The 24,978-nt window shown below is 43.3% G+C and overlaps 1 protein-coding gene across 1 annotated transcript in view; it reads right to left on the bottom strand.

The window, feature by feature from the left end:
* Positions 1-9,548: 9,548 nt before the first annotated feature.
* LOC126293477 (ras-associated and pleckstrin homology domains-containing protein 1-like) overlaps positions 9,549-24,978 on the bottom strand; it is a 222,657-nt gene continuing 207,227 nt past the window's right edge. Inside the window, exons 11-12 of the mRNA XM_049986719.1 lie at positions 19,962-20,147; positions 9,549-15,168 (exon numbers count right to left, since the gene is read on the bottom strand). Coding sequence (XP_049842676.1) covers positions 14,939-15,168; positions 19,962-20,147 — 416 coding nt within the window. The 3' untranslated portion in view covers positions 9,549-14,938. The remainder of the gene's footprint in view (positions 15,169-19,961; positions 20,148-24,978) is intronic.

Below are 24,978 nucleotides of genomic sequence, written 5' to 3'. Positions count from 1 at the left end.
CTGTAAGATAATTCTGTGGAACTGTCGTAGTTATCGTCCTCTGTAAGCAAAGTTCTGCTAAAGTCAATGTACTTACCTCATCATAAACGAAAGTGAAATGTTTTCTGTATAGATATCGGTGTTATTACGTACCTTACCGTGATCAAGAATGTACTATAATGTAACGTATTGTTGTGCTACGATAAAGGCTGTCTCATTGTAGCTATACCACAAAAGTTACTACTAAAACATGTTTTACTTTCCAGAATAATACAGAAAAACTGTGCAGATATAAAACAGATACACCGCAAAAGCAACAATGTAAATCGTGTCACATATTAGTAGCGTCGTGATATAATCGTGTAGCTATTAGAGAAACCAAATGCTAAGTCATCTTTGATCTCACCGAATGAACTTCAAATAAAGAATGTGTTTTTCAAGTAAACCAAAATGTTGCATTAAAATCTCATTAGCAGTACTGGTAAATGTTCTAAGTATGTAAGCCTTATAGTCGTTACGTAATCATGCACCTAACAAGCAAGAATGTACAAATAACAACACTGTGTCGTCTGTTCACTATAACAATGCATTCTTAATTTCTGTTTAAAAATGTTCCCTACGTTCTAGACTGGATAGTTAACTTCAAACATTGTTGCATGTTAACAATTTTTTAGTCTGACAAAGCATACTATTAATGTAAAGTGAAAAGTTATATGGCAAAGGCAAAGTTAAAAAGCAGATTATCTTTCAATAAACGGTTTTACATGTGAAATGTAGTACAATCCTTTATTCTTCCTAGTGCTCAGAGTTAACTTGAACGCAATTATCATGCGGTATACGTCGGTAAAGAATACTGGAATTTTTCTCAAGGTTAGCGTCTATGTTATTTTTCTCTGAGCCAGCCGGCGCACGCGGCTGCCTGCGGTGCGAGTCATTGTCTGTTTCTTTGTTGGCGCGCGCCGTTATTGGGATTAGGAGATCTAGCTTCTACAAATTCACCTTCCCGAGAGGGCTCTGCTCTGTTTGAATCCCGCCAGTTCTGATGCAATTCAGGTCTGTCGTTACGATCATATCGTCTGTCGTCATGTCGGTAATTTCTGTAATTAATTTCTTGTCGGTCACGTGGTGGAGAATTTCTCCCTGAATCGTAACTGCGCGCTGGACCGTTGCGTCTGAAGTTATTCCGTCTCCCTTGATAATAATTATTTTGGTTCCCGTATTGTCTGTTTCTCTGATTGTGTCTGTGATATTCATTACTACGGAAATGCGATCTTTCTCTGTAACTATTACTCTGCCAGTGGTTGTCATATGGGTGGTGTCTGTTTTGGTCATGATTTGTGTTTTGAGAATGGCCTTGTCGTGTCCAGTTATTGTTTTTTTTATCGCGGAATTGCGACGGATATGACCTGTAGTGATTGTTTTCCTGTTTTCGCATCCCGCGACTGTCTGTGTCAATTTCTAATTCTTGTAAGAATCTCTGAAAAGCTTCAATGTCGTCTTTGCATCGTCCTGCTAAAATAATCTGTCGTAAATGTTCAGGTAATTTGATTAAGCAAATGCGGATGAGTTCTGAGGGGCTGTATGGGTTTGAAAGATACTGATTCTTATGTAACATGTCTTCAAAATATTTGACAAGACTGGAAAATTCAGATTGTTCGAAATGTTTCATCATTATGATACTATGTTTTACTCGGTCATGTGTAGCTTGAGACCAATATGCTGAGAGGAAGGCATGATAAAATTCTCCTTCACTATGACAATCGTGAATGACCGATCGCATTCTTACAGCTGGTTCATTCTCCAAGTAGCCACACATAAATTCTAATCTGTGCTCTAATGACCAGTGGGGGGGGGGGGGGGGGGGGGAGGACAATGAGAGAATTGATGAAGCCACTCTTGTGGATGAATGTCGTTGCCAGAATTCCTAAATGTTTTGAATTTACGTGTAGTAATGAACAGCTTACAGTCAAAATCATCGTGTCGGCGGGTTGCATGTCTGTCATTGTTACGTCGTTTCGGCGGTTCCATCTCAAAATTCGGTGTACTCTGCCAATTTTTTTCATGATCTCCAAAGTGCCCTGTGTTATTTTGTGGCGGTTCCGTATTTTTATGTCCCTCTTCCCGTATTGGCGCGCGAGAGTCCTCTGAAATACGTAAGTCTTGTATTGCCTGTGTCAACTGATCTTGTACTTCCCGGATTTCTCTTTGGTGTTGCGTATTAATTTGATTCTGATTTTGTTTGAACTTCCTAATTTGTTCGAACTCTTCTGTGTCATTAAAGACTACCGGTTTTGTGTCATTCAGATTATCATCTACCTTCGTAGATAAATTAGTGAACTGATCCGAAAGTTCGGCTACTTCCTCCGATAGTGAACACATTTCCTCAGCGTGTTTTTCTGAACCAAGTTTCAGAGTGTCCATTTGTGTTGAAATCGAATCTACTGTGTCCTTTAAGTTTTCCTGAGTTCTTGCAAGTTGCGTAACCGAATTGGTGGATGCAACTGAGTCCATTTTAGCTTGCAAGGTGTCGTGATTTTCACGAACAATAGTTTGCAGTTCTTTTATGGCTGCTTGATGATTCTGTAACGCATTTTCATGCCGCGAAAAAATAGGTTGAAAATGCTCACAAATTTGTGCTTTTACGTCATTACAGATTTTTTGGCATTTCGATTCAATGTTATGTAACTCAGCAGTTAAGTCGTCACGTGTTTGTTCAAGTGTGCTGTCTAACTTGCGAAGATTTTGTTCCATTGTGTCTAACTGTTGCTGTGTTTGTCTCTGGTGTTGTTCCATTGTGTCCAACTTTTGAAGATTTTGTCCCATTGTGTCTAACTTTTGAAGATTTTGTCCCATTTGTTTCTGATTTTGTTCAAGCGTTGTGTCTAACTTTTGTAGCCTTTGTCCCATTTGTTGCATTAACTGTAATAACAGTGCACTGGTGTCTGAAACATGTTCCTCAGTGCTTTTTGTCAGTGCATTTTAACCGGCAATATTCGCATTTTGAAAAGCAGAAAATGTGTCTTGATTTATTTGAGAAAACGGTGAGGACGCAAAATCTGAATCTACAGTATTTGCAAGATTGTGTCCTGTTATTTCGGAATCCTGAGGCGAGCTGTTGCCGACCGATCGATCGATAATGCTTCCCTGTTCACTAATTGTTTCACTGCCTACACCATTATTTGCAGCCCGCTCCATTTCCCTATGCGCTATTACCAAATTACTACTTTGAACGTTAGTGAATTCATTACATGGTGACGCTAACACACTGCTTTCGTCTTCACTGTCATTTCTCAGTTTTCTTTGGAGCATAGTGTTACGTTTTTCACACGCCATTATTGTCACAATTTTTCACACGACAACACAGAAAAACACAATTTGAAGAACAAAAATAAGAGAACACATTCACATAGCAATGAAAATAATATCTAGTTAATTGCAAGCGCAGCTGCGAAATACTTCGTGCAAAACTACATGCATGCCACAACTATTTTACTGTACAACAATGAAAGACTGCAACTACAAAGGAAATTCTCTCTATGATTACGCGCTAGCAATAAACAAAAGCTACACTAATTACACAAACTACAAGGAAAAAAATCAGAAGATTCCAGTGAGGTATCCTTGGCTAAGGGTCGACATATGAAACGTCCCCTTAGAAAAATAATACAAGACTGTGCTTAAACTGAAACACAATATTTTTGGCGCAACGCAATCTGACTTCCAAAAATCCCTACGAAAGAATGGCCCTGACTAACATTAACCTATACGTTTCACACATCACTTACCTCACAAAAATCTTCGTTACTCAAGCTACTGCAATACAGCGAGCGCCACTACTGCCAGCTAAATAAAAGATTCAAACTACTGAAGGCACTAACTACTGATAGGCATAGTTAGCAAATGAAAGATTTTAATACAGAACGAACGATGTATTTACCTTAATAGTCATAATATATATATCAGTTCATGACACCAATTCTTACAAATTTCAAAACTCCGCCATCTCTCTCCCCACGTCCACCACTGCTGGCGGCTCACCTCCAACTGCGCAACGCTACGCGCTGTTAGCATCCAGCTGCCGCTGCCCAACACTACAATGGCAGACAACAATGCAAACCAGCCACAGACTGCACACGGCACAGCCAGTGATTTTTCATACAGAGCGCTACGTGACGTTACCAATAAGAAAACGTAAACAGGCTACTTACATAAGTACCCAACTGCTGGACGAGAATACCCGCACTACCAACTGAGACGTCCAGTTGAGTAGCGAGGTGTTTGATCGTGATCGGTCGATGACGTCGAATGAGAGTGGCCACACGTACAAGCACTGCAGGAGTCACAGCTATGTGCGGCCGGTCGGCACGCACGAGATCGGACAGGTTTCCGCCTCTGCCAACGACTCACCGTGCTTTTGTTCACTGCCAAATCTCTGCAGACATTCTACAAGCGAATGTGAATAATTGCGATGGTATGGTGTTATGGTGTTCCGCAAAAAAAAGAAAAAAAAGCCAATGACATCTCTCCGCTCATTATAGACCTCCATTATAGACGCCATTTTGAAGGCTATGTAATAGTGTCGCCACCCGCCGGAACTTCATGAAACTGTGGAGCTTCAAGTGGGAATATTCAACGATGTTCCACACAAACATTGCACATTTTTTCAAGCGAAACTGGCCGAGAAAAAATGTGTTGCGTTACGTATTGAAGGCCCTCGTAAGTTAAGGTAAATAATAATTCATTCTCATCAACTTTATAACCGGTTTGTTTCTTTAGTCTCGCCCCTTAATATCCATCCCAGAGAACTCTCTCTGTGAACTCCGAAATGGTGGATGTCGAAAACAGAAATGAATTTTTAAGATCATCATTTGTCTCATTAAATATTTGTTGCTATTTTGCTTAAACTGAAAATAACGAGAACAAACCTTGCACCTCACCCACCACAAAGCACCAGTCCAGCCAACCGTCATGAACATAACAAAATATGCATACACATATACACAACACATACACGCACATATACACAACACATGCATTCACGAAAGGTTTTCCCACTCACCTGTTTATTCCAGCAAATGTAACTTCACAGAATGAGCGCTGTAACTTATATTCGTTTCGTGGATACTTAGATAACCAGGCACCTAGTTCCATTTCCCATTGACTTTTATACTTCTGCAATCGTTTTTTTTTTCTTCTGTACCTTTCTAATCTTTTTGACATGTTATTTTCGTTGTAATACACTGAAGAGCTAAAAATACTGGTACACCTGCCTAATATCGTGTAGGGCCCCCGTGAGCACAAAGAAGTGCTGCAACACGACGTGCTACCGACTCGACTAATGTCTGAAGTAGTGCTGGAACGAACTGACACCATGAATCCTGCAGGACTGTCTATAAATCCGTAAGAGTACAAGAGAGTGGAGATCTTTTTTGAACAGCACGTTGCAAGGCATCCCAAACATTTTCAATAATGTCCATGTCTGTGGAGTTTGGTGGCCAGCGGAAATGTTTAAACTCAGAAGAGTGTTCCTGGAGCCACTCTGTGGCAAGCCTGGACGTGTGGGGTGTCGCGTTGTCTTGCTGCAATTGCCCAAGTCTGTCGGAACGCACAATGGATATGAATGGAGGCAGGTCCCATATCACTCCAACTGCACACACCCCACACCATTACAGAGCCTCCACCAGCTTGAACAAACCCTGCTAACATGCAGGTCCATGGATTCATGAGGTTGTCTGCATACCCATAAATGTCCATCTGCTCGATAAAATTTGAAGCGAGATTAGTCCGACCAGGTAACTTGTTTCCAGTCATCAACAGCCCAATGTCGGTGTTGACAGGCCTAGAAAAGGCGTAAAGCTTTTTGTCGTGTGGCCATCAAGAGTACACGAGTGGGCCTTCGGCTCCGAAAGCCCATATCGATGATACTTGTTGGTGGCCCAGCGTTGAAATATACAGAAATTTGCGGAAGGGTTGCACTTGTGTCATGTTGAAGGATTTTCTTCGTCGTCGTTGATTCCGTTCTATTTCCGACCGAAGTGACTTGGGAGATCTAATGTTGATCCCTGATATTAACGACACACTCGTGAAATGGTCGTACAGGAAAATCCCCACTTCATCGCTACCACGGAGATGCTGTGTCCCATCGCTCGTATGCCTGCTCATAAAATAAAGGATAATTACAGAATGTGGTGCCACCCAAAGTGACACTACACAAAACTGGCGCTAATAGCATAGGCACATAGGGAAAACTCACGACACAAATCTGTTAAGTCCACTTTACTGGTGATAAGTTGAAAAGACCGTCCCAAAGCACATGTGCTACAAATCGCCACTGTTTCCTGCGCGTGTACCCCGACATCAGTATGGGATATGATCACACGTACACAGACCGCACAACTGGTTTGCATACTCTGGATCAGGTGGTCGAGCAGCTGCTGGAGTATAGCCTCCCATTCTTGCACCAGTGCCTCTCGGAGCTCCTGAAGCGTCGTAGGGGTTCGAAGACGTGCAACTATACGTCGACGGAGAGCATCCCAGACGTGCTCGATGGGGTTTAGGTCTGGAGAACAGGCAGGCCACTCCATTCGCCTGATATCTTCTGTTTCAAGGTACTCCTCCACGATGGCAGCTCGGTGGAGCCGTGCGTTATCATCCATCAGCAGGAAGGTGGGACCCACTGCACCTCTGGCGGACATACTGGTGCCAAATGACGTCTCGATACACCTGACCTGTTACAATTCCTCTGTCAAAGACATGTAGCAGTGTACGTGCACCAATCATGATCCCACCCCAAGCCATCAAACCACGACCTCCATACAGGTCCCTTTCAAGGACATTAAGGGGTTGGTATCTAGTTCCTTGTTCACGCCAGATGAAAATCCGGCGAGAATCACTGTTCAGACTATACCTGGACTCGTCCGTAAACATAACCTTTGACAGCTGTTCCAATGATCATGTACTGTGTTCTTGGCACCAGGCTTTACGGGCTCTCCTGTGACCAGGGGTCAGTGGAATGCATCTTGAAGATCTCCGGGCGAATAAACCGTGTCTGTTCAGTCGTCTATAGACGGTGTTTCTGGAGACAACTTCCAGTGGCTGCGGTAAGATCCCGAGCAAGGCTACCTGCAGTACTCCGTGGCCGTCTGCGGTGAGATATCAGGCTTCTTGTTTCGTTGTACACTGTGGACGTCCCGTACTGTACACGTCCTGGACACGTTTCCTGTCTGCTGGAACCGTTGCCATAATCTTGAGATCACACTTTGTGGCACACGAAGGGCCCGTGCTACGACCTGCTGTGTTTCACCAGCCGCCAGTCGCCCTAGTACTCTACCCCTCATAACGTCATCAAAATGTGTTCTTTAAACCATTGCCAACAAACAGTCGCCATTAGGACGTCTGAAAACGTCTGCACACTTACTCGCTGCACCGTACTCTGACATGCACCAACACACCTCTGCGTATGTGGACTGCTGCCAACGCCACCGTGCGACGACCGCAGGTCAAATGCACCGCATGGTCATATCTCGAGGTGATTTAAACCTTCAAACCGCCCACCAGAGCGTTGTTTCACCATGTATCAGCATTATCCTTAATTTATGAGAATGCATGTACTACTGCAGCAGTAACCGATCGAACAGTTGCGCCAGACACTTGTTGTCTTATATAGGCGTTGCCGACCACAGCGCCGTGTTCTGCCTGTTTACGTATCTCTGCATTTAAATACGTAATCCTATACCAGTTTCTTTGGCGCTTCAGTGTATAATCGCTGTCTATTTCAACCGTTTGATGATTAAGATTACGTTTTGTAGGTGCTCAGGGTATATTCAGTTTACACGTTGCCTATTCCCATCATTAATTATTACATAAATGAGGTCCTTACCAGTTGCAAAGAATATGAAATTGGCGGGTTCTCATTGTTACTCGATTGAAACTTTGGCATCGACAATACTGACCTGTTTCAGTTTGTCAAAAATGTTCAAATGTGTGTGAAAGCTTATGGGACTTGACTGCTAAGGTCATTAGTAGCTAAGCTTACACACTACTTAACCTAAACTATCCTAAGGACAAACACACTCACCCATACAACACCGACTCAAAGGAAGGCCTCGGCGCTTGTTGGTGACGTCACGTCAGTGAGGCACGGCGAACGCCAGGTTTGTTGCAGGCAGAAACGCCTGGGCGTGCTTATCTCTTTTTGGACAAAATGTTTGGTATTTTTTTGGATTCTGTAGTTTTATTTAGATGAAAGATTTTCTTACTATCGTAAAGCTACAAATGAAGATCATAGTTCTGTATAACTGAATCCTGTCGAAACAAACGTAGATCAATATGAGAAGATGCTTTGCCCCATTGCAAGCTTCGGAAATTTTACATTCAATTAACTATATTTACTTGATCCATTTTGCTATCGAAACTTACCCCAACCCCCTCACAATGAACTCGTTTCTTTTATTTATTTATTAATTTATTTTCGTTTGACATAGTCACTGGAAATGGGAACTAATTTACATGTGTAAATGTCCAACTGTTGCCAATAATTAGATTACAGTCGTTTTCAACGAAAGGAATTCTGAACAGGAAACAAAATAGCTTCATACATCGAAAATACTGCTGAGCTCGAACTTTTTTTAAACATGCACATTAGAAAAGATAAATATTCCCCTCTTGCAACTGAAAGCAGAAACTTTATAAGACAAAAAAATTTTATTTGATAAAACAAGTATCTTCCTTTTGCCTCTTCTTCTGTCCCCCACCCTCTTCCCCAACGTGTACAATCGCAAGATAGTTCATTAACATTTAGTGCTCCTCACCCCATGGTGAACCAAGATACCTAAAGAAGAGCACCAATATGTTCACAGTTTCTTGTAAAAGCAACCTAGTACAAACGTAACTTCCTCAGATTTACAAATAAGGTAAAGAAGCACGAATTCTGTTGCTGCTGGACCATGAAGTTGTTTTTGTATGTCAATCCTTAAAGCAGGTGGAAATTTAAGTTCAGAAGTACACTATTTGTTAAGAAGTGTAGTGAATTACACAATTAATTGATTGCAGAAATCTCTGAGAACAATGTGTGTTTGTCAACTACCGCCAATAGTTTCATATTTTCCTGTGTCAGAGAGGGAGACAACCATTAGGAGTATGCCTGCAACAGACCTGGCGTTCGCCGTGCCTAGCTGACGTGACGTCACCAACAAGCGCCGAGGCCTTCCTCTGAGTCGGTGTTGCCCATGCCCGAGGGAGGACACGAACGTCCGCCGGGACCAGCTGCACAGTCCATGACTGCAGCGACTAAGACCGCTCGGCTAATCCCGCGCGGCTTCAGTTTGTCAGCCGACCCTTACACAAAAAATTAACGTACACCTTTTGTGGTCTTTTAATGGTTTACCTATTATCGATCTTTAAAAAAAATCAAACTTTGAGAAATAAATTATTTTCACGTACTTCATTGTTCAAATATAAAATAGAGAACAATGCCCGAAATAAAGCATGGGTGGCAACTCATCAAGTAATGATGAAAGGAGGGAAAATATACACATACTGGACGAAATATTAATAACGACAAAAATAGGTGAACCTAAAAAGTTCTTTTATTGTTATTTCAAAATTTGCTACATATATTTACAAACAAGGTACAGTACACAGTTCTGCCATTTTATGTAAAGCTCTTCTATTTGTACAGCTGTAATTGCATTTGAAAAATGAATCAAATGAATAGTCTGAATATTACGTCGAATATAAGTGGTGTAAATATTTATAGAGTTCTGGAACCTCGTTTCTGTTAATATCTCGAATGCGCTATAAGCTGGCTGTTTTTCGCTTTCGACTTTCATGCACTGAAGACTTCTCGTCATTTCTGGCGTAACTTGACACTCAGCAATGTTTGTATCAGTCTTCTTTTCGCAGGGTCGCAAATATATTTTGGGAGGACTTGCAACGTGGAACACTTAACCTTTCGAGTTAGACAGTCACCAACTGCAGATGGAACCTTAGCGTAAGTTAGGAATATGGCAGCATTCTGAACAGGATGTACACATCACTACATTTGTGAAACCTTTGTCCGTGACTGAATGTTAGCTGTTAGAACAAGAAAAACATGCAGAAACCTGTCGTTTGTTTGTCACGACACATTCTGGCGACTTAGCTGCATCCTCATTTGAAAGTCTTGTGTACGGAACGCTCTTAATGTTCGGCAGTTTTGATCCACCAGTGGTATCTTTTACAGTAACATGCTCTGCAACCAAACATTACCCACTTTCTGCAACATCACTGTAAATCACTGACAAGCTAAACTTAGAAGACTGCCAACTAAAAATGGAAGTACAGTCAGCCAAATCCGCTGTGTCAAGGAGGAGGAGGAGATTAGTGTTTAACGTCCCGTCGACAGCGAGGTCATTAGAGACGGAGCGCAAGCTCAGGTGAAGGCAGGATGGGGAAGGAAATCGGCCGTGCCCTTTCAAAGGAACCATCCCGGCATTTGCCTGAAGCGATTTAGGTAAATCACGGAAAACCTAAATCAGGATGGCCGGAGACGGGATTAAACCGTCGTCCTCCCGAATGCGAGTCCAGTGTGCTAACCACTGCGCCACCTCACTCGGTGCGCTGTGTCAAGTACAAATAACTCTAGCTAAGGTTTTTTTATGGATTCAGCAAGTTTTCTCATACCTACATTACCGTAGTCATGGTCTTACGTGAACAAGACATAGAACTGTCGAAGGAAAGGGACAGCACTTATCGCTCAAGCAAAATCGAAGGTGATGAAAAGCAGCAAAAAGTGCAGTAGCGACTTGCTTCTTCTCAAAGATGGGAATTCATCAGTGACAGGCTTCTCCTGTGTAGGAAGCAAGATTGCAAAGCGTGATCCAAGTAAGGAAGACGTCAGGAATATACTGGCACAGACGCAGAGAGCTTTCTTCATTTAAAGAACTTCGCTGGTAGCAGATATTTTTGAAATTAGGATGGAGTGTCTGAAAGAATTAGTCTGGAGCAGAGCATTGTACATGGAAAATTTTATAAGTTCCGAGAAGAAGAAATTCGAAATATTTGTAATGTGTTGTCGGAGAACATTAAAAGTGGGCATACAAAGCACAGTCAGGGTACCTGGAGTGAAATCGAGATAAACACAGGTGTACGCCAAGACGGTAGCCTATCCCTAGTTCTTTTCAATCGTGTACAGTTCTTTTCAATCGTGTACCAGAGAAAAACTCAGAATTTTGAATGCGCAACTGAATGAGCGTAATATTTCCCTAATAAGGTTGGTAAGAGAAAACAGAAATATTGCAACAAACTATCTCGCATATGCAGATGGCTTTGCTATATTTTCTGAAATGTGACCATGTAATATACTGCAAAACAATCCTTTAGAGTGAGTAGGCAACAGGACTGGCCCAAGAATTTGTGCAGGAAAAAGATACATTTTTAACAAGCATTTAAAATGCACCGAAATTTCTGAAAACAGATACTGGACAAACAGAGAAGGTTAAAATAATTAAAGTTATTGAGGAAATAATCCAACGAATTGGTTCCGAAGAAGCCGCTATAGAAGAAAGGACACATAAAATGGGAGGGGCGTATCGTATAGCTACATACCCTTACAACAAAAAGTACCTACTTAAAAATGGAAAAATAAGGCATTACAGTACAGCAGTCAAGCTAGAATGTCTATGTATAAGCGAATTTCTAACACTAAACTATATTTTAGATAAATTAGGAATACTAGAAGGATGAACTAGAGTGAAATATTAGGCCCACGAAAACGCGTGGAAGAATACCGGAAGTAATGAGAAAGACTGTCATTTTTTATCTATTTATATCGAATGCAGGACAGTACAATAACCAAAGAGATCGTCAAATATTTCTGGGATAAAAAGTCAGCGAATTGGAATCACGAAATAAAAAACGGCTTAAAAAATAATATAAAAGCTGAAGAAACAAGTGACCAAGAAGTGTTCAGAGAAAAAGTATTGAGTGTGGAAGGACTGAATGGTGGGAGAGTGGCCAGAAAGCGGGAAGGGAAAACATAGTCTACAGATGAAACAGTACTGGAAGACAACAAATGAACAACGAACAAGTAATTTAAATTGGCATGTGCTCCTTAGCTGGCCCATTCGAGATCAAAACAAAGTAAGAACTACTAAGAAATATTGACGAGGAACGAAGTTTGTGGAATGGTCTTGGAAGGAGGAAGAACAGGAAAGTGGGGTATTTGCTGTGGAATCCAGGAGGGAGTATTAGCTGCTGAAAATGGCAGAGAGCAGATAGGTCTAGAATATGTAGAACGGAGTTTGGGGGATGTAGGCCACAGTAGTTACGCGGCGGTGACAGGATCAGCGAAAGACCAAGGACAGTGTCAGAATAGTCGTGCGGTCGATGGATCAAAAACAATCTGCACAGCACACTTCCAGTCCAGGCTTCACGCTCGCTTCGCAGACTGTATTCGAGGTTCATACCCTCCCTTCGAAGAGTCCTGCAGTACTAACGGAAGTACTTTTTCATTAATCCGATTATAGAAACTATAATTATCAGGGGTCCAGCCATAGAGCCCAGTGGTAATTCAAGCTCTGGCCAAATAATCTGACACAGCCGAAAGTATTTTGCCCTAACTTCTTTATTTTAACCGAAAATATGAAAATTACAGCCATAGAACCCTGCAACAATTGAGACTGTTACCCTCACGGTTGGCGCTTTTGAGAGAGCATTCATCATTCATCCTTAACTCGATTACCTAGACAGAAAGCAGCAATGGACGACCCCCATCGTAGCACTATTTATTACCAGGATACGTGGCACTCCAAAAATTATGATTCAAATTCGATCATGCATCTGTACATATTCAAAGAACCAGCTTTTAAACCAGGCTACCAGGCCCTTTGTTAACTTATATAGACAGAAGATAGTGCTCTGTGAGCCATAGTGCCCTCCCTTCGTGGTAACTGAGGTTGTAGCCAGACCACATTTTTAGTTGTCCCGCAGACAGAAGATAGAAGGGTATGGAGACAGACTCTGCTAGTAGCTGAAGTGTGGTACAGTTCCCTACAGTAGTAGCACAACCGGAATTTCCGAAACCGTTGGTCATGGACTTGAGTATGCAGACTGAAATAGCAATGGCCTTGAGATGGACTCCTGTGGAATTTCAGTTTGTCTCCAGCATTTCAGAACCTAACGATCGTTAAATCGATTTTGCTTATCAGAGTTGAGAATGAAAATGTATCACAGAGCTCCATGGCATCTTGGGTTACATCCAGGCTACATGAAATCTGAAGATGGCAGTGGTCTATAAATAACATCTTGTAGTAGTTCAGCTGCGTTGGTGTGTCCTATGGCACTCCTGGTTGTTGAAAGGATACTTGGCACTTTGTAAACCATTGCCAAATAGCTCCATTATCTATGCTGGAAATGCAGTGGTCTGGAGTTGGAGCCCTGTGGTAGTTCTGCTTGTCAAAAGTGATTTTAGACGGCAACGACCCTTAAATCGACTACGTTCATAAGATATTAAAGGAAAAATGGTCTAGACATAGAGCTCCATGGTAATTTAGATTGCAACTAGGCCAGCTACCAATTTATCTTTAGATGTTATGCTAAGAGAGGATAACATGAGTGTAGAGATAATGTCGTGTAGCAGTCCAGGTGGGCCACACCTCCCCCTGTAGCAGCCTAGGTTGTCGCTAGGACACCTGCCACTTCTGAAACCATTGATCATGTGGACTGAAAATGACTGTGGTCTTGAGTTGTGACTCTGTGGTAGTTCAGTCAGCCATTAGGTCACCTGGCATTTCAAAAGCTAACAATACTTAAATCGACTATGGTCGTAGGAGCTGAGAATAAAAATAGGTAGGACTCGGGGACTGATGGTGACTCAGGACGTCAAATTAAACACCTTTGAGCCGTCTAGTTTGCAAACTTATTTTATTTGGCTACCAGTTTCGGAGATTTACTACGCCATCTTCATGCTCCTGCAAAACATGTAGGAAGATTCCATCCCTGTTCTGATCGATACAGGGGCGAGCAATATTGGCATTAGTAGATTTATGCTTGCTATAGCGATCATTTCAACCATCATCTGTCGGCAGTCGCAGATGATGGTTAAATGTATCGCCATAGCAAGTGAAATCTGCTGGCCCGTTTTGATCAGAACTGAGGTGGAATCTTCCTACACGTCGGTCAGGGACCTGAAGACGGCGTAGTAAATTGCCAAAACTGGTAGTCAAATAAAATAAGTTTGGAAACTAGTTGACTGAACGATGGTTGCACTGACATCCTGTATCAAATAGCCGAGTCCCACAACCATCTCTGAAAAAGTGGACATACAGAGACTTGTCGGTATCTCAAGTTGTAGGCAGCCTACCCGCCATCTGCTTTAGGTCAATTATACAGACTGAAGAGAACAGCAATCTAGACATTGTGTCCTGTGGTGGTTGAGGTGCACCAATGGGCCTCTCAGCACAGTTCGAGGAACTCTTGGCACTCGGTAAGGCGTTGTACTCTACCTCGATTATCTAGGCTGGAAATGCAATGGAGTTGAAGCGCTGTGGTGGTTCTGGTAAACGAAAGACATTTTAGACGGCAGCGATCTTTAAAGGGAACATGCATATAAGAGGAGAAAAGAAAAATGGTCCACACATAGAGCCCTGTGGTAATTTCAATTAGGCCAACTGTCACTTTTTATTTAGTTGTTACAGCAACACAAGACAACAGGGTTCAGAGATAGTGCCATGTAGTAGTTCAGGTGGGCCACAGCTATCTGTAGCAGCCCAGGTTGTTGCTAAGACATCTACACTTCTGAAACTATTGATCATGTAGAGTGTAAATGACAGTGGTCTCGAGTTGGGTCCCTGTGGTGGTTCAGTTTGTCACCAGGACATGGCGCACTCCATAAGGTAATCCATTACACTCGAATGGACCGGAAACACGGGTGGTACTGGCCAGCTGTAACAGGGCCAACCGCGTCCCTCATCCCACCCGGCTAGTGGCAGGCGGGGGGCGGCCTCTGCCAGCACGCGGGCAGCTCCTCGTACACGTGGTGCAGCTCCTGGGGGTGGGGCGGCAGCGGCAGCGGCGCCGGGGGCGGCGTCGTGCACATGTGGTGCAGCTGCAGCCCGCCCACGCCCAGGCTCAGCGCGGCGTCGCGGCGCAGCGTCCCGGCCGCCGACTGCGGGGGCGGCGGCACGTCGTACGTCGCCGCCTGCATCGGATCTGCAACACGACGCACCGCTGCGGTTAGCTCGTGGCTTGCCGCCCACTGACGTCAGAATGACGCGTGGCTTGATGCGACCGCAGAAGTCGATAGCAGTCGACCACTAAGCTGCGAGTGACACGACCTTCTCGCCTGTGTGAATGGACCGTCGGAAATCACGACGTATTTGGAAATAAACAACCAAATACACTGATGTGACAAAACTCAAGTGATAGCGTTATGCACATATATAGATGGCGGTAGTGCCGCGTACACGAGGTACAAAAGGGTAGTGCATTGAAGAAGCTGTCATTTCAAATAACTTACGGGTTTGCTGCCGGGTGACGTCATCGAACACCGCCGATATTTCGACAGGAGCACACCCTGCCACTCTCAAGGCACAAATGCAAGGAAGAAGAAATGTGCAAGCTTTTCTTGGAGGAGCACACCCTGCCACTCTCAAGGCACAAATGCAAGGCAGAAGAAATGTACAAGCTTTGCACGTCCAGCTATTGGGATAGTGTTATTAAGGAAGCTGTTGAAATCAGACTATCCAGCAACCTTATTAACAGAGATGGTGGATTTTGTTTAAATGCTGCTTGGAATTCGGCTCTGTCTCTCATCAAAAAACAGAGGGACAGAATTAGTGCTACCTCACCTGTTGGTTAATAGTAACTATCGATATTTCTGATGTTGGTTATCTTTGGTTGTGTTGACACTTCTTCTGTGTGTGGTGTCTTCCTTGTTTGTCCTCTGTGAACAGAGGTATTAAATTTGCTTTGCACATTTTTTCTTCCTTGCATTTGTGCCTTGAGAATGGCAGGGTGTGCTCCTGTCGAAATATCGGCGGTGTTCGACGACGTCACCCGGCAGCAAACCGGCAAGTTATTTGAACATTCGATTCGCAGGGAAAAGTTAAGGTCTCACATTGTTTACCTCTACGGGGAGGAAATGTATCGTTGCCTGGGGAGGTTGGATAAACTTCGCAGCAGTAGTGTAAGATTGGAATGTGCATTATCGTTTTTATTGAAGTGTCGTAATCATTGTGTGGTTCCAACGTTTGCTAAGGTTGTGCATCATATTAATTCTCCTGCCGCCAATCGCACCAAGCAACGTGCTGGTTTAGCTCTTGTTCGTGAAAGCATCCACTACACTCGCCGTCAATTACATTTTGTTTTTAAGGAATTATTTCAGCTTCATTTAATGATGGCGCCTAATGTTTCTGAATTTTCTTGGGATTGGGTGAACAGCGCCTCTTGGTCACAGTCTGACTGAGAATTTCAATCTGTAACTGCTCGTCATTCGGCGAAGTTTGAATGTTTCCTTTTCTCAGTGTCTAATTCTAATTCTCGACGTTCAGTGATCAATCTCACGGAGAAAACGTTTGACGACGCAGCTTTGTCTGTGCTGGGGAAAGGTTTGAACTTCGCACCGACGCCTAAGAGTTTGCCAGTCGTTGATTTTATTAGTTCTATCGAGAAGGCTGTTTATAAACTACCTTCCTAGGCTGCGGAAGAGGTTAGGAGGGAAGCTTGTGTGTTGACTGGGGCCCGTCCACCCAAGTGTAACATTACAGCAGCTGAGGCGGCTGCTTTACGTTCACTTAGGATGGATCCTGATATTGTTATTTTACCTGCGGACAAGGGAAACGCCACCGTTTTGTTGAACAAGAACGATTATTAAAAAAAGGCATTTGTGCCTTGAGAATGGCAGGGTGTGCTCCAGTCGAAATATCGGCGGTGTTCGACGACGTCACCCTGCAGCAAACCCTAAGTTATTTGAACATTCAATTCGCCGGGAAAAGTTAAGGTCTCAAGCTGTCATTTGTACTCATAGGATTCATGTGAAAAGGTTTTCGACGTGATTATGGCCGCTCGACGGTAACTGATAGACCTCGAAAGCGGAGTGGTAGTTGGATCCAGGACATGGGACATTCCCATTCGGATATCGTTAGGAAACTCAATATTTCGAGATCCACAGTATGAAGAGTGTCTCGAGAAACGAAATTTCAGGCGTTACCTCTCACCATGGACAGTGCAGTGGCCAATGGTCTTCGCTTGACTGAGAGTAGCGTCGTTTACGCAGAGTTCTCAGTGCTTACACACAAGCAACACTGCATGAAATAACTGCAGAAGTCAGTGTGGGACGAACGACGAACGTATCTGTTGAATGTGAATGTCGTGTGTCTAGGGTCTCCCGTCGGGTAGACCTTCGCCGGGTGGAAGTCTTTCGATTTGACGCCACTTCGGAGACTTGCGCGTCGATGGAAATGAAATGATGATGATTAAGACAACACAACACCCAGTCTCTGAGCGGAGAAAATCTCCGATCCAGCCGGGAATCGAACCCGGACCCTTAGGATTGACATTCTGTCGCACTGAGCACTCATCTACCAGCGGCGAACATAGTATCTGTTATCTATATGGATATGGTGTCTTTCGGACATGTCCGAAAGAACAGACACCATTGATGACCTGCAGCCGTCTAGAACGAAATTATAACTATATTAATACCGTCATCTGCGCACGGACGTTGATATAGATCAACGGGGACAGATGTGTTGGGGTCGGACACTACGAATGTAGTGTGTGGGCATACAAGGTGAGAATGTGGGTCTCGCGGGAGGCGTGCACGAGATAGTCTCTGCAGTCGCACTATCCTCTGTGCCTTCGGTGGCTCAGATTGAGCGTCTGCCACGTAAGCAGAAGATCCCGGGTTCAAGTCCCGGTCGGGGCACACATTCTCACCTGTTCCCGTTGATGTATATCAACGCCCGTGCGCAGTTGACGGTATTAATATAATTATATAAGTATCTGTTAAGACAGTACGGTGAAATTTGGAGTTACCTGGCTATGGCAGCAGACGACCGACGCCAGTGCCTTCGCTAACAGCACGACATCGCCTGCAGATCCCTGAGTCAACAGATGGGGACGTTTGCAAGACAACAACAATCTGCACGAACAGTTCGACGACGTTTGCAGCAGCGTGGACTATTAGCTCGGAGACCACGGCTGCGGTTACCTTGACGATGCATCACAGACAGGAGCGCCTGCGATGGTGTACTCAACGACGAACCTGGGTGCACGAATGGGAAAACGTCATTTTTTCAGATTAATCCAGGTTCTGTTTACAGCATCATGATGGTCGCATCTGTGTTTGGCGACATCGCGGTGAACGCACATTGGAAGCGAGTATTCGTCATCGCCATACTGGCGTATCACATGGCGTGATGGTACGGGGTGCCATTGGTTACACGTCTCGGTCACCTCTTGTTCGCATTGACGGCACTTTGAACAGTGGACGTTACGTTTCAGATGTGTTACGACCCGTGGCTCTACCCTTCATTCGATCCTTGCGAAACCCTACATTTCAGCAGGATAAATCACGACCGAATGTTGGAGGTCTGTACGGGCCTTTCTGGATACAGAAAATGTTCGACTTCTGCCCTGGCCAGCACATTCTCCAGATCTCTCACCAATTGAAAACGTCTGGTCAATGGTGGCCGAGCAATTGGCTCGTCACAATACGCCAGTCACTACTCTTTATGAACTGTGATATCGTGTTGAAGCGGTATGGGCAGCTGTACCTGTACACGCCATCCAGGCTCTGTTTAACTCAATGCCCAGGAGTATCAAGGCCGTTATTACGGCCAGAGGTGGTCGTTTTGGGTACTGATTTCTCAGGATCTATGCACCCAAATTGCGTGAAAATGTAATCACATGTCAGTTCTAGTATAATATATTTGTTCAATGAGTACCCGTTTACCATCTGCATTTCTTCTTGGTGTAGCAATTTTTATGGCTATTAGTGTTGTATATAACAGGAAGAACATAGAAAGTTTGAGTTAATTTGATTTATTCAGTATTTTAGGTTTGTTGTCATAGGGTAACAAAGCGAATATACTGATTAATTATTGATCGTTCAATTAGAAAGACATGGAAATAGTCTGTTCTATCATAAACATCATTTTGCATACTTTAAAAATGTGATTACATGTGGCGAAAGTGCCAGAAATAATTCACTCTTCCAGCTGTTTCCCCATGTATTTACGCAATTCCTATCTTCAGCAACGATAATCGATTTTGAAGTGTTCCTGCCAACATAAAGCCGCCAAACACAGGCTAGCTCGATGCAGTCAGACTGTGTGTATTGCCAGGCAGCAACATCCTGCATATACGAGTGGTTCACTTAAAACTGTACGTTAATTTACGGTTCGTTACCAAATAACACCGTAGCATAGAAGGTTAACAGCATGTTGGTCTGCTTTCGGAACAGCAGTGATTAGGCGTGGCGTGGACTCCACAAGCCCTCTGTGGGCTCTGGATGTATACGGCAAGGATCAAGCAGTTCCCGAAAACTACGAGCCGGTGCTTTCTGGACACGGAGTTGGCTCCCGATAGCATCCCACCGGATTTAGGTCACGTGAATTAGGTGGCCCACTTGGATGGGCGACCATCCGGTCTGCCTAGCACTGTTGGCAAGCGGGGTGCACTCAGCCCTTGTGAGGCAAACTGGGGAGCTACTTGACTGAGAAGTAGCAGTTTCGGTCTCGAAAACCGACATACGGCCGGGAGAGCGGTGTGCTGACCACATGCTCCTCCGTATCTGCCTCCAGTGGCGCTGGTGGGCTGAGGACAACACGGCGGCCGGTCGGTACCGTTGAGCCTTCACGACCTGTTCGGACGGAGTTTTAGTTTTACAATTTGGTGGCCGAGACATCGACGTGAGTTCAGTATCACGTTTCTGAAACCACCGTAACACGGTTCTTACGTGGGCCGTCTCGGTGACTGTGGTGTGTGGCAGCTCGACTTACCGATGAAGGAGGAGGTCCTGGGCGAGCAGAGGGCGTGGGAGGGGCTGAGCACCGCCGCCAGCAGGAGGCCCTGGCCGCCCATACCGCCTCCGCCGCCCCCAGGGCGCGCCTCCACCCCCGCCGCCTCCGCGCCCGCCGCCCCCGAAGGCTGCACGAAGACGGGGCTCAGGAAGACCGGCGCCGCCACTGTGGACACACGACGGACGATCAGGTTTCTGCATTTCTGCAGACCAGCCCATTCTTCCTGAGCGCCGAAACCAGAGAAGGTATACTCTGTTCATCACAAAAATAAACCTGGTGTAAACATTACGCCATGTATTCTTCCGCGTTTGCTTGAATCTCAAGTGGAGCGGAAGCCAAACTGTGACCAGTACAGTCAAGTACGGTCGTAAGGATACGCTTTAAACTGTGTTAAACGCACGTAGACTGTGCGACGACGCGGGAGAACGGCATTACCGCCACACTAAACTTGGACAGCACTGGCCAACCAGCGGTCCAATTAGCCTACAACGATGTGAGCAGTTGCAGTTCAGAAGTACAAAAGAAGGGCAAATAAACAGTACAGCTTCGAATGTCACTTAATTTTTTAAAAAGTGATGAAATAATATTCTGGAAAACTCCAGCACTGACGCGCGCTTCTTAGGTGACGAGACGGAAAGCACCAAATGCTAACAGCCCTGTTATTTTTCGGGACAAATCTCTTAGCTTGGCTCCAGATCAGTTTTGTTGGATTCATGCGCGATGCTGGGAAAATGATTGTTTTCTGCGTTTCTACGACACCCATTTACATCTGTGATATAAAACATTGGACATAGTTCAAATAAAGAGTATTTGGTTTTGCATTTTTGCCTTAAAAATTAAATTGATATTTTTTCTTAATCTAAGGAATCTTTATTAACAGTCTATCAGAAAATATCGCTAGATAAGAATTTATATTTGAAATGAAATTTCGAGTGCAGTATGTAATTAGAAAGAAGAAGACGTGCATATTAATAAAAATGATGATGAATTTTATAGTTACGAGTTGTAGGTATTCCAAATTGAACAAGGAAAATAAATGACTTTCACGAGAATTTGAACCCGTGAACCAGTGAACAATCTATCTGCTACATAAAATGTAAATATGAAATTTGACTATATCTAACAGTCTTAAGGGCGAAGGGTGGACACATCCCACATTAAGGTCCACTCATAGATATCCGGATACTTTTGTTACAGCAAAAATTCCCCAAAACAAATATAACACCTGTAAATAATGTTGCACTAAATACAATGTTGTTACTTCCAACCACAGAGAGTGAAGTCAATAAAACTGTTCAAAAACTAAAACATAAAAGATCAGTAGGCTTAGATGAAGTACCAATGACTGTACTGAAACAATGCATAGGGATTATTCAAAGCCCCTTAACAAATATAATAAATGAATCCTTCACATCAGGGACATTTCCAGGGCAGTTAACGCAGGCAAGAGTTGTACCTTTGCTTAACAAAGGTTATGCAGAAAACAGAAAATTACCGTCCCATTTCCCTGCTGTCACCATTCTCAAAAGTAATAGAAGCAATTATGAAAGACAGATTAATGAATTACCTGAATAAATACAATCTTTTAAGCGAATCGCAGTTTGGTTTCTGAAGTGGCAAAAATACGGAGTCAGCCATAGTAGAATTAACAAAACTTGTACTTGATACTCTTGATAAAGAAGTGTGTCACAGGCATATTTTTGGATCTTTCTAAGGCGTTTGACCACAAGATTCTATTAAATAAATTAGAAGCATTAAGAATAACAGAGATCATACGTGACAGGGTACAAAGAGCAGAGATAACACATACTTCAAATACATCTAAGTATTTAGTAAAACACTTATCAGAACCGAAATACATTAATAAAGGGGTTCCGCAAGATAGCATATTAGGACAAGTCCTGTTCCTGACATACATCAATGACTTCCCTAGTAGCGTTATTCATGGTGAAAAAATTCTCTTCGCTGATGGCAGCAATATTATAGTCACTGAGAAAACAAGAGAACTTGCAGAGAAAGAAAATGAAACTCTCAAGGAAGTTTATGATTGGTCAATAAGCAATAAATTGACACTGAACATAAAGAAAACTAATGCCATGAATTTCAGTTTGAAGAGGAAAAGTGACAATGTTAAATTAAATCTAGATGGCACCTCTACAGACTGTGTAGCAAATGCAAAATTTCTAGGAATGAATATTTATTCTCAGTTGAAGTGGTGTGAACACACAAAGGTACTTGCAAACAGAAAGTCATCAGCATGTTATGCCCTTAGAATCCTATCATCAGTGTGTAGCATAGAGTGTCTCTTAGTTACATATTATTCATATGTACACTCAGTTCTTAGCTATGGCAGTCTTTTTTGGGGAACAAAAATGGTTCAAATTGCTCTGAGCCTTATAGAACTCAACTGCTGTGGTCATCAGTCCCCTAGAACTTAGAACTACTTAAACCTAACTAACCTAAGGACATCACACACATCCATGCCCGAGGCAGGATTCGAACCTGCGACCGTAGCAGTCGCACGGTTCCGGACTGCGCGCCTAGAACCGCGAGACCACCGCGGCCGGCTTTTGGGGAACAAATGCACAAAATATGAACACAATTTTCAAACTCCAGAAAAGAGCCATAAGAGTAATAACCAAAAATACTAGTCGAGTTCATTGCAAAAATCTGTTCAAGACACTGGGGTTTTAACTGGTCCATGTGAATACATCTACCAATCAGTTGTACACATCAAAAATAACATTGGTGACTGCTGCACAAACAGCTATGTCCATGACCATGCAACAAGAGATAGACTCAACTTACATTTACCAAGAAAAAATGAACATAAAACTCAAAACAGCATCTTCTACCAAGGAATAAAATTGTACAATAAATTACCGAAAGAGATTAAAGAAATTGCAAAAATACACTTATTTCAAAAGGCAGCTAAAAAGTACCTGTCATGCAATACATTTTATACATTGAAGGATTACTTAGCTAAAATAGAGTAGTGGTTTGATAAAAAATGTTATACAAATAAATAATAATAATAATAATAATAATAATAATAATAATAATAATAATAATGATTATAAAATATCCAACATTTCACATGACACCTTCACTTCACGTTTTTTACTTCTTCTTTCCTTTCTATAAATACTTACCCCCAAGCTATGCATAGCACGATACTAACTCCTCTTCCTCTTTCTGAGCTCAACGTGTCACTCATTATGGAGGGATGATGACTCAGTTTTTCAGGATAGCAAATGGGAAGCTGTGTTACAGAAAATGGCCCAGAGATCACCAGTGTGTGTGTGTGTGTGTGTGTGTGTGTGTGTGTGTGTGTGTGTGTGTTCGAATTAGCTTATTTTAAATTGATCTAAATTTGTAAATACTTTGACATGTCCTATATCCTTGTAAAAAGAGATCTACGGATGAATAAAGCTACTACTACTACTACAGTCCCCTTGGAGAACTCTGTAAATTTAAACATTAAGGACAGCCTATTTATCGGCACTTTTTACTCGTGTTCCACACGCGTGTTTCACTATGGAACGGTAAGCTGCCTCAGCCATTTCCATCCTGCATATTAACAGCGCGACAATCAGGGACCAACAGTGCAGAGGCGGTGACTGTACACGATTTTTGAAATAAAAACTACATAGCTAAAGCGTGATAAAGAAATACGTTGACGGGGGTTAATACATTTGAATATGTAATATTTAATGTAACGTAGTAGTTATACAGGGTGTACATAAAGTCCGGGAACACTTTCAATTATTTATTGCATAAGGACTGAATATATTATAGATGTCATACATATTGCATTTTGAAGAGAAACTCTAAAAGTGTTTCTTACAAACATTCGATAGCGAACCATGAGTGACCCGGCAGACGTGAATACGGTAATCGAATTCTTGCCATACCCGTCCCAGCATGGCATTGTCGACTGTGGCAGTCGCTTCCCGTATCCTCTCCCGGAGCTCTGCTACATCACGCGGTAGAGGCGGTACATACACCAGATCTTTAATGTGTTCACACAGAAAAAAGTCACACGGAGTGACATCTGGTGATCGGAGAGGCCATTTCGTGAAACAGCTGTCCCCTTCTGAAGCACGGCCCATCTGTCGATGCGGCAGCTCCGTGTTCAGGTAGCCACGAACTTCACGATAAAAATGGGGTGGAGCTTCATCCTACTGAAAGATGAGCGGAGAGTCCGATTGCATTTGAGGCATCAGCCATTGCTGCAACAGGTCCAAGTAGAAATAGCCATTGGCAGTGCTCTCGGCGGAGAAGAATGGCTTGTACAGTTTTCGACGTGACAAGGCACGAAAAACATTTACCTTTGGGGAATTACACTCAAATTCAATGCATTCGTGTGGATGATTTGTACCCCAGATTCGACAGTTATGCCTGTTCACTTCCCCGTTAGTGTGAAAAGTGGCTAAAGAATTCAGCGATCAACAGTGCTATCCCCATCCTCATTCAATTGTTGCAACTGCGAACGAAATTCAAAACTCTTGTCTTTGTCGTCATTGAGCTTCTGCACTGGCTCCAATTTGAATAGTTTTATAGACAGCTTCTGTCGCAGGACTTTCCACACTGTCATTGGAGCCATCTCGAGTTCACGGGATGCACGACGCACCCATTTCTTTGGACTCATTACGAATGTCTCTCGTACGCGCTCCACATTCACTTCACTCACACTGGGACGTCTGCTTCTCTTTGCCGGGCATAAGCAACACATCGTAACGAATTTGTTGTGCCAGTGGTAAATGGCCTGCCTTGTTGGTGGCTTCTTACCGTAATTGGTTCTAAGCATCCGTTGAACAGCTGTAGCACACTTGTTTTGTCTAACTCCGACACACGGAAAGCTCGCTCCGCACCTAAAGTCGCCATGTTTGCGACTAGCGCTGACTATCGGCAAATTACCAAACACATACATGAAAAGAAACCTTCAGGGCTTCTCTTCAAAATGACATACGTATGATATCTGGACAACGTTTGG

The sequence above is a fragment of the Schistocerca gregaria genome, chromosome 10 (assembly GCF_023897955.1).
Source record: "Schistocerca gregaria isolate iqSchGreg1 chromosome 10, iqSchGreg1.2, whole genome shotgun sequence".
In the NCBI taxonomy this organism is placed as follows: Eukaryota; Metazoa; Arthropoda; class Insecta; order Orthoptera; family Acrididae; genus Schistocerca; species Schistocerca gregaria.
The sequence above is the reverse complement of the archived record's forward strand: the minus strand, read 5'-3'. Positions and strand labels throughout refer to the sequence as shown.